The 11,123-nt window shown below is 39.9% G+C and overlaps 1 protein-coding gene across 1 annotated transcript; it reads left to right on the top strand.

Moving 5' to 3' along the window:
• The first annotated feature begins 3,371 nt into the window (after positions 1 to 3,371).
• Positions 3,372 to 9,715, top strand: rab5if (RAB5 interacting factor). The gene is made up of 4 exons (XM_033630242.2): positions 3,372 to 3,670; positions 5,749 to 5,852; positions 5,940 to 6,069; positions 8,007 to 9,715. The coding sequence occupies exons 1-4, from the start codon at positions 3,563 to 3,565 to the stop codon at positions 8,046 to 8,048; spliced, it is 384 nt and encodes a 127-aa protein (XP_033486133.1). The 5' UTR covers positions 3,372 to 3,562; the 3' UTR covers positions 8,049 to 9,715.
• The last annotated feature ends 1,408 nt before the right edge of the window (positions 9,716 to 11,123 follow it).

The following is an 11,123-nucleotide window of genomic DNA, read 5'->3' as shown; positions in this document are numbered from 1 at the left end:
AGGAATTTTAATATCACAGCAGATAAAGTTTTCCACATATTAGTTACAGCAGTGTCCCTGTAGCTGTAAACTTACCACTAAGTGTTGCAAACACATCATGTAAGACTTATTGATTTAGCATTAAGCTGTGTTTATTATGCACGCATGCAATTAGAGTCAAATTAAAGATGATGACACATCCCCCACATCTTCCTGAATGAGTCATTCAGGAAGATGTTCAGTGGGTCAATTTTAAGACTCAAAAGAGATGAAATGCACTTAATGTAGGCTATCTCATACCCTGGGGGGGATGAATTCATAACTGCATTGATTCCAGGATATTGCACCTGACATTACAAAATACTTACAGATACTAATGTCCTGAGAAATATAATAAAATATCATCAGAATCCATCTAAGTGAGAGAACACTCCAGCTGGTTTTATGACAGGGGTAAGTTAAAATCCCAGAGTGAACCATTATTGGTTCATTGTTTGCCAAATCACTACATTTACACCAGTGTATCAGGTAATCCAGCTATTGTGGTCATCTCAAATCAGTGTTAATCAGGGGAGGATGGAGCTAGGTAAGACTGACCAGCTGGAGTGAGGCCCACCTGCATAAAGGACGCCCCCTGCTGGACAGCAGCAAGAATAACAGAAAGTAAGGTAAACTAGTATTCACAAGGGGTCAGTAATAAAAACATATTTTTGTTGGTTTTCAAACAACATATAAACTGCTGTACAGCATTATACAAGAAGAAGAAAAGACGAGTATATACACATGTATATGCACAAGTACACACCGATTAGCCAAAACATTAAAACCACTGGCAGGTGAAGTGGATAACATTGATCATTTCATCACAATGCAATGGTCTGGTAGGACACCTTGGGTCCTGGCATTCATGTGGTAGCCCCTTTACACACTCCAACCACCTAAACATTGTTATAGACCAATTACACCTGCTCATTGCAATAGTATCCTGATGATAGTAGCCCACCAGCAAGGCAATGCACCATGCCCAACTGCAAACACTGCTCAGGATTGGTCCAAGGAACGTGACACAGAGCTCAGGGTGTTGACCTAGCTTTCACATTCCCCAGATCCCAATCTGATCGAGCATCTGTGGGACAAGCCGGAACCCCAGAGGTCCTTTGTCCAGGCCTTGACAGGTCAGAGCCAATCCGACCTACGGTGGAGCCTCTGACCTGTCGAGGCATGGAGACTCTGGGGGTGTCCTGTGTTGTCTGGCACCAAGGTGTTGTTGATGGATCCTTTGAGTCCCGTGGGCTAAAAATAAAAAAAATGAAATATGACTTAATTCATGTGGAGTTATCAAAAAAAGTGGGGGTTTAGAGCCTGGCTTTTATATATTCCAAGAATGGATTCCAAATTCTCATAGATTTTTATCAGAATAGCCGTTTAATGTGAGTCTTATTTTCTCAGGTTTGAGATGTTGCATCACTTCCCTCAACCACTGAGTCCAGCTCGGTGGACAGTGGACAGATTAAGACACAGCCAGAGTGATTGGGCTGAGGGTGCAGGAGAAAGTCTGCACCTGTCACAAGTAGAATCAACATCAGGGTACATTTTAGAGAGTTTGACTTTTGAGAAATGAGAAATGTTTTGTGCCTGATGGATATGTATGACTGTATCAATGTTTCTTACTGTAATGATAATTGTTGTAATGTACCATGTTATACTATATTATATTTATATGTTACATTGACTCTTGCCAATTGACATTATTTCACACAACATTCATTATCTTTAAATACGACCAGAGTTATGTTATCCTCCTGAGACCTCAGCTTCTGTCTGTTGTTAATGTCTCCCAGCTGTTTGGGACCAGTCGGACCTGATGAGTGTAAAAATGAAACATTGTCTCTGAACAGGAACTAGTTTTCAGAAAAAAATGATGTTCTCATACGAGGACGTTGGGCTTATTTTTAATAGTCACAGTGTGTAATTAAGTATGATCCTGTGTATTTCAATATCTGAATGTTGTGGAAATAAAAACTAAATTACAAATAATAAAACCAATCGAGAAGTCTGTGATTTGTTCATTTAGAAACTCCACATCAATTTTCTTTGCTCCATACTCAAAGCAAGGAGTGTCCTTTTGTCTGTAATGACAGTCTGAGCATAATAAAGTCTCAGTGTCCTCAAACGAGTACTTCCTAATTAACAGCGTCTTATCTTGTTACTGTTGCTAAAACTGGTCACATGTGTATGACATATCAAATTGCAAATATTATTAATCATAGACACACTAGTTTCAACCATGACATCTGATCAGGTTTTGTACCTTGTTCCTTTTGTTTCGGGATTGGCTGCAGACTGACTTGGCAGAGATGGCTACCATCTTGTTTTTACATGGATCAGTGTATGTGTTCTTGCAACCACCAGATGGGACAAAAGGTGTCCATGAACGAGGACAACAGGTCAAAGATAAGCAGAATGAAGTGTAAGGTGCAGCAAACCCAGAACATGATGTCCTCATATGAGGATGCAGGGTCTCAGGAGGACATACACCGATCAGCCCAAACATTAAAACCGCTGACAGGTGAAGTGAGTAACTCTGATTATTTTGTTCCAATGCATTGTTCTGCTGGGAAACCTTTGGTTCTAGCATTCATGTGGATACCACCTGACATGTTCCACCCACTCAAACACCTTTGCAGACCAAGTACTCCCCAATGGCAGTGCCCCCCCAGCAGACAAAAGCAGCATGCCACACTACAAAAACTGTTTGGAAATGGCCTGTGGAGCGTGACAAAAAGCTCAAAGTGTCGACCTGGTTTCTAAATTTCCCAGGTGCCAATCTGCTCAAGGATTCTTGTGATGTGCAGGTACCCCAGATGTACCCCTAATCCAAGGTGGAGCCTCCTTGGGTTGGAGGCTCTGACCTATCGAAGCATGGACACAGGATCTCTAGGAGTGTCCTGCGGTGTCTGGCACCAGTGTGTTGGTGGCAGATCCATTTAGTCAGCCAGTGGGTTGGATTAATGGCCACTTTGAGGTCTTTGTCACATTCCTTGGGCCATTCCTGAGCGATGATTGCAGTGTGGCATGGTGCAATATCCTGCTGGGGGGCCACTGCCATTGGGGGATACTGTTGCCATGAGGGGGGTACTTGGTTTGCAATGGTGTTTGAGTGGGTGGAACTCAAAGTTATTCACTTCACCTGTCAGTGGTTTTAATGTCTCGACTGATGTACAACCTGTTTTGACAGCACTGAGCTTGATCATGGTTGAAATTCAAAGTCTTTACATATCTTGGCCACTGGGGGCCGCTGTAGCCGTTAACCACTGTCTGGCACGAGCGGCGCAGAAACGTCGCACTCTCTCATTGGCTGTTGGCGTCTGGGGTCAAACAGCGTTGCGCATGCTCAGATAGCCTTTTTCGGTTAGAGACTGAAATCTGTCAGATCAGCGGAGCGTACATTCCCTTAATACCTTCTAATATTTCACAATACTTTCTTCCCCTAGTCTGCGATAGAGACTTTAATCTAGCTCGAAGGGTCGCCAGGTTTGGATTTTGACTTTTCGACGTCTGCAGGCGAAGGAAACGGCAAAGAATGACGAGCAATTTAAAGCGGAAAGAAGAAAGTCATCTGGTGAATGGGGGTGTAAAACAGCCCACATGGAGCAAAGCCTTCAACAGTAGTGCTGTTTGGGAAGAGAAGGTCAGTCACTTGTCCTTTTAAAACGCAGCCCGGCCGCCATGTAGTCGCTGTTAGTTGCCCCAAGGTGCTTCATGCACCTAATTTGGTGTCGGGTGCTCTTAAAGACGGCTACGTGGAGCTAGCTGCCATGCTAAGGATTAATGTGGTTTGGCTAGGTTAGCTGTCAAACCTAAAGGAGAACCGTTATTCTCTGTGTGGTTTGGGCTTTCCTCTAAATATAGCTGTGAAGTCGACGACATGTTTACAGTGCAGGGTGTCATGACTGCCTACACATTTGAATTCAAGGGATAAAGTCAATAAAATACCAATTAAATGTTGCATTATATTCTCCCACACTAAATTAGTTTGCCTCTAAGTAGCCTAGGGTTGCAACTAAGGATTAATTTAATAGTCTTTTATTGCTTTTGATTGATCGATTAACTGTTAAATATGTAAAATATTAAGAATTATTTTTAAAAAATTGCCTGGAACAAAATAAACTGGAAGTCAACTTTATTTATGTAGCACCTTTCATACAAACGTGCAGCACAAAGTGCTTCACGTGGCAATTTTGGATTACACACACTAAAATATTAAATAAAATATTAAAAAAGCAAAAAAGAAAACAAAAAAAAAACGATTAAAACTCCACAGAATACAAAGAGAGTATACAAATCAATAAAATAGAATAAAAATAAACAGGAGCGATTAAAAAAAGAAGAAGTAAAAAACAGTGGTTAAAACCTAAAATCAAGACTGTAATGTGACTCCATTTTAAAAGCCAGATTAAAAACTTAGGTCTTTAATTTGAAAATACTGACAGAGCTTGCCGTTTTAATATCCAGAGGTAGGGATTTCCATAAATTAGAGGCGTAAAAACAGAAAGCACTTTTATGAGACACATGAGGAACATTTAAAAGTAAAGCAGTGGAGGACCTTAGTGATCTGGCTGGAACATAAAATGATAGAAAATCTCTGTGTGGAGGGGCAAGGTCATTTAAAGCTTTCGAAACAGTTAAAACAACTTTAAAATTCTTTAAGACACAGGTAGCCAGTGTAGTGACTTCAGCACTGGGGTAATGTGAGCCATTTTCCTTGTTTTAGTCAACACTCTGGCTGCAGCATTGTCGACTAGCTGTCATTTACCTATTGACTTTTTGGGTAGTCCAGTGAAAAGGGAATTGCAAGTCTAAAGGGCTGGTAAGAAAAGCATGAGTGAGTATTTCTGCATCTTTCTGGGTTACAAAAAGGTCTGACCTTAGCAAGGTTATGAAGATGAAAAAAGGAGATTGCTTGTGCTAGAAAAACTGAAACGGTTAATCGATTATCAAAATAGTTTTCAGTTGATTTTCTGTTGATCAGCTATGTGATTAATTGCAATTTTAACGTTTATTTTGGACATAAACGTGCATAGATAAGACAGAAAAAAAATTAAAAGTTTAAACATTGTGCAGGAGAGGTAAGAAGCCAAAAATGGCTCATGAAGATACCTTCCCAGTTAAAAACCAATAGTCATACAAAAAAAGAAAAGATAGAAACAACTGAACAAAGGTTTCCAGACTGAGCAGTAATACAAAATTGCTAGAAAAATTGAATTTGCAAGCTAAAATGCATTACAAATGAATCAATGAAATGTCACGAGTCTTCGCAAATTAGAGTCCTTTTCAGATGTTTTTTGAATAATGATAATGTAAATGTTGATTTTAGAGATGGAGGTAGGTTGTTCTTCTGTCTTCCAAGCTTGTTTTGTCAAAGTGTATTTCCCCTTACCCTAACATGAACCCAACCTCAACTTGAGGTCATTTTAACAACACCTAAACACAACCTAAATGAAGCCCTAACCCACACCACAGAGGTCAGCACTATGGGAGACACTTTTTGAAGGAGAAACAGACTTTGACACAAGACTTTAAACAAAGCATTTTATTATGTATTCCTGTTTTGAACATTTTTTTTCTGTGGAATGAATTAGAGCTTGAAATTTGAGTTGATTATAATGTCCTGTACAGCTCATGATGTTCTTCTTAAGTCAGTATTGGTGTTACATCTGTGCAAGTTATGGTTTTCTTTAAATTAAGTTTCTGTATTTCTCTTTACAGGATGAATTTTTAGATGTGATTTACTGGCTTCGGCAAATTATTGCAGTAATCCTCGGTGTGATATGGGGTGTGGCACCGTTGAAAGGATTCCTGGGAATAGCCATGTAAGTATTCTGTGCAGCCTGCCTCTGTCATATAACCTTTACAGGAAAGGCAGAAAAGTTAACATGTTCACGTGTTTGCCTCGTCAGATTCTGCATCATCAATGCTGGCGTCCTGTATGTATACTTCAGCAGCTTTCAGCAGATCGATGAGGAAGAGTATGGTGGCACGTGGGAACTCACCAAAGAAGGCTTCATGACATCTTTTGCTCTGTTTCTGGTGGGGATGCTAATATTTATTTCAGTTGTTTATGAATAGAGGTTCAAAATAGGACGGGGACAATGCAAAGACGGATATACCATACGAACAGTGATTCATGTTAGAGGTTAGATTCAGTTGAGCTGGCTCCAGACCCTCTGTGACCCTAGGCAGCCTAAGTAGTTTTAGAGGTTAAATGAATGAGTGTTTTGGGTGGAGATGATTTAAAAACTGCTTTTAAATCTTATACTTATTTCAGTTTTAAATTAAACAAGCCTTGAGCATAGTCTGTACAACTTATTCTTGATCAGGATTTAGACAGTTTCCATCTGAGTTAGATTTAAGAGAGACTGCTAAAAACTTAAGAGTTAAACTTAAACTTTAAAGATCAGTATGTTGTTGTGTTTTTGAAACAGGGGACCTTATCAAATTCAGGTTTCAAGTTCCTATACACTATTAACTTTAACATTTTACCTGTGTGCACCAATTTATTTTATTTTATTAAACCTTTATTTAACCAGGAAGTCCCATTGAGATTGAAAATCTCTTTTACAAGAGAGACCTGGCCAAGGCAGCAGCCAATCACAACACATTTAAAATGCAACAAATACAACATATAATACAAAAATCCACAATAAAACAACAAGTATTCAAACATAGTGGCACATGCCTGAATGGAATGTTTTGGATCTTAAATTTTATTCTTATATTTTATGATTTAAAAAAAAAAATCAAAGTGTAATGTGATGCTTAAAGCTTGGTGGAACACTGCATCTGTAACATGCGGAGAAGTCTGTCACATGTGAGCACCAACTGAGAATAGATGTGAGAATTAAACCAGACTGCTACAGGCCCCCTTAAGTGGTATGATTTTTGGGCTGCCCCAGATGAACGATGACAGTCACGAGTGAAACACGGTGAAGTATTCGGTCGTTTAGACAAGTCCACTTGCACCGTGTGACATGCAGTAAACTTGATTTGTGTTTTTGCAAATTATTGTACAGGCGACCTAAAGGGATACTTCTCAGATTTTCAACTAGCTCTGTATCATAACAAAGTGGGCAGTATGTGCAAATGAACTGTAGTAAACCCCTCCAGATCTCCCTGCTCATCTCCCAGCCCAAATCTGCACTGTTTTCACTGGCTTTATGACTGTTGCTCGAACTAAAGATTAGAACTAAAGATTGTACTTCCGCATTTTCGTATGCCCGCCACCACAGACACAAAGAGTATAGAAGTGGATTGATTGTAAGACCCACCCTTCTCAAACTCCAATCACACTATAAAACCAGGCAGAGCTGATCAAATGTAAACCAAGATCCTGTTACTGCGTTGCCTGTTTCTCACCTCAGATATCTTCAGAAACATATTTTAGTTCACTCATTGGCTATAATCTAAGAATTTGTATTGTAACAGAGGCCGGAAATACTGAGATCAAATGGTAAAACTAGGCAAAGCTGATCAAATGTAAATGTTACTGCGTTACCTGTTTCTCGACAATTTTTTTTAAACTTTCTGTTAAGCTGTAATTCAAGATAATTTGTCACCAGCCAGTGGCCATATTGTTTCCTGTGAAAACGGCCGAGCTGGCATTAAATCACCCACCAGCTTGGAGCGTTTATCGGTCCGGTACGGCGCAGTGTATTCTGGTAGTTGTAGGTTTTTTACTTTTTGAGCAAAAGCAAACACCACAGCCATTTTTCTCTGCTTTCTCTGGTAGTGTAGCACCATAATGAAAAGTATTTTTGTCTTTTTGCTGCACAGACAGCCTAGTTTTAGGAAAATACCATCTTTTTAGCAGTGAAATACTTTAAGTCAGTGTTTGTTTATTAAGCCCATCATTAGTCAGTCTGTATTTAGTTCACTGTGCTTACTGCTATGACATGACTCACTCTGTTGCTTGTGAAGCATATGATTTGATCATTGGTGCCTAATGTGCCATATTTTTTCTTTGCCAGGTGGTGTGGATAATCTTTTACACAGCTCTACATTTTGACTGAGAGGAATCCATTGGACACTAAATACGAACATTTCTGTTGAAGTAAATTGTCAAGACAGAGGAACTCCACGGCTTGAGGGGTGTCAACGCTCCCACATACAGTATGACTTTTCAGTGTGCAGCGAATCATGGGAATCCCAGTTTGATTAAAGAGATCCTGCAAGACCACCGTGATGTACAAGTTCAAATAATGTACACCTCTCTAATTCCTTTTTAAGGCAACCCTCCATTACACTTCTCGTATGTTTATATTTCCTTCCTTACGTCATCGTCATCGTCATCGTCTCTTACAAAACACTAATGGATAGTTCAGCTGAGATTGGTTGCAGCTCTATTAGCGATGGAGGATTTACCTTGCTGTAAATCAGAAGTGGGATTCTTAATATTTATTGGTTTAACATAGGGCCTTTCTTCTGTTTTGGAAAAGTGACATGAACGCAGATTTTAGACTGTTAAAATAACAACTAGTATGTATATTCACCCCAGTGTACTGCTCATAAGCCGGTCACTTAAGTAACAGGAAGTGGTTAATAAAAACAAAGTGTTGTCATAGTTATTAGCGATCAATCAGTCCATGAGTGTGAAGTGTTACCTTTTAATTTAGGGACAAAATGCACCATATTGGATGTATAAAACCACCAGTAAAGGATGTGGCTTCACTGTTAATCATCCCTCTCTCTAAAATTATGTTTGCCTTTTTAAAAAGATAATCTTTGCCTCACAATTGATTATAATGAGTAAAAATTAAATAGTTAAAAATTGGCATGGCATTAAAGCACATTATAGGCAAACATCACGGTTGCAGCTACAGTAGGTGTCTGTGCTTTTAAGGGTGGAGTCATCTGATTTCATGAAATATTGAGAGGTGACTTTGAGCTTCCATGTTTTTGTTTGTTTGTTTTTCTCAGTGGATATAAATATAGCATTTTTCAATAAAATCTGTCAATTGTTATTTCTTCTAAACAGTCTGGTGTCCAAGAAATGTGAAAGCTTGTCGCCAACCAAAGCTGAACACTCACTGATTTTATCATATAAAAAACAAAACAAATGCTGGTTGGTAAGATACATGTATCAGCTGATATCCAATCCGATGACAGTATCTATCAGTTGTATCACAGCGCTGTTACTTCAGTCAGGAACTAATAACCATTTAAGTTTTCTGTCCATCCAAGTGATTTCCTCAAAGCAACGAGGGAGGAAACGTGCATGCCGTTTTCAGATGCAAACGTCCACAGATCTAAGCTAAAAACTGGTCTGTGCACTGCCATGACTTGCTGTTCGTATATCTAGATGTCATTTACTAATGGCACGAGTTAGGAGGGTAGAAATAATTTAAATTTATTACTTTATTCTCACATGTAGCTTCCAGATCAAAGTCTTACCTGTTGTTTTGAAATTAACTTAAACGTGTCTGTAAATTCTGTACAATGTCCCTTTTGTCAAATCCACCTTGTATTACACAGATTTATTTGTACTTATGTTATATCTTGTTTGATGTAACATATTTCTCAGTATTTTATAGTGAAGAACTTTTAAAAACAGTTCTTGCAAAATTATTGTAACGATACTGTTATATTAGATACGCAGCTGGTGTTTGAGAGGATTGTATTTTCTGATCAAATCTTTTGGGAATCATTAAACATGGGCTTTGTTTGGCCTCCATTTTCAAAGAGATGGTATCTGTTTTTTATTGATGCGAAGATATTTTAGTGTGTTAGTTTCTGTCAGGTGACTAATTCATCATGCTAGTGTTACCGTTTGCTTTTTGCTTTCTCCGTATTAAAAAAAAATTCAAAATAACAGACAAATATACAATATTTATGTCTTTAGCATTAGCATACAGTTGCCATTAAGCTATAGAGACCAAAATTGTTTCTTTTACCAGGCTGTGAACGTGTATTTCTGCTGTAACTGCCATTTTAACATGGGTGTCTGAGGGGATTGACTGGCCTCTGGAGCCAGCATCTAGTGGCCGTTCACGGAACTGCAGTTTTTGGCCCTTGAGTGTTGGCTTCACTTTCAGCCCCAGAGGTTGCAGCTTGATTTTTATGCCTTTTCTGCGTCAGTTAACAGCACAAATGTCTTTAATTTCATCTAAACAAAAGTCCTCTGCTACTTTAATGTTTTTATTTGGGTGGGTGTACATGTTATAAATATTGAGGGGGATCTGTCCCCTACGTCCCCCTCGAAATCTACACCCATGGCAATATCCTAACATGCTTTCTGGATGGCGGGTGTCTAAATGGTGGACATTGTAATTCTACTTAATTTGGGCAGTTAAAAAAAAACTAAAATTTTAAGAAAAAACAATTAAGTGGCATTTTTTTTGGTTTGCAGCCAAGTGTGAAGCGTTCTGGATAAGAATCAGAATCTGAAGCCATGGTTCTCTGCCAGAAACCGGTGGATTACCCTCTCCAGGTTGGGAGGGAGTGACTGCCTCAAGCGAGGGAATTCAAGTATCTTGGGGTCTTGTTCACGAGTGAGGGTTGAATGGAGCATGAGATGGATCAGCGGTTTGGTGTGGCTTCTGCAGTGATGCAGGCGCTGCGCTAGTTCATTGTGGTGAAGAGGGAGCTGAGCTGGAAGGTGAAGTTTTCGAATTACTGGTCCATCTACGTCCCAACCCTCACCTATGGTCATGAGCTCTGGGTAGTGACCGAAAGAATGAGGTTGCGGATACAAGCAGCTGAAATGAGTTTCCTCCGTGGGGTGGCTGGGCTCAGCCTTAGAGATAGGGTGAGGAGCTTGGACATTCGGAGGGAGCTCGGAGTAGAGCCACTGCTCCTTCATGTCTAAAGGGATAAGTTGAGGTGGTTCAGGCATCTGATCAGGATGCCATCTGGGCGCCTTCCACTGGAGGTGTTTCAGGCACGTCCCACTGGTAGAACATGGCAGAACATGTTGGAGGGATTACATATCTCATCTGGCCTGGGAACACCTTGAGGTCCCCCAGGAGGAGCTGGAAAGCGTTGCTGGGGAGAGGGACGTCTGGGTTGCTTTGCTTGGCCTGCTGCCCCTGCAACCCGGTCCTGGATAAGCGGATGAAAATGGATGGATGGATTATGTTTCTTCTTCT

This window comes from Epinephelus lanceolatus, chromosome 8 (assembly GCF_041903045.1).
Source record: "Epinephelus lanceolatus isolate andai-2023 chromosome 8, ASM4190304v1, whole genome shotgun sequence".
NCBI classification, from domain to species: Eukaryota; Metazoa; Chordata; class Actinopteri; order Perciformes; family Serranidae; genus Epinephelus; species Epinephelus lanceolatus.
The sequence above is the reverse complement of the archived record's forward strand: the minus strand, read 5'-3'. Positions and strand labels throughout refer to the sequence as shown.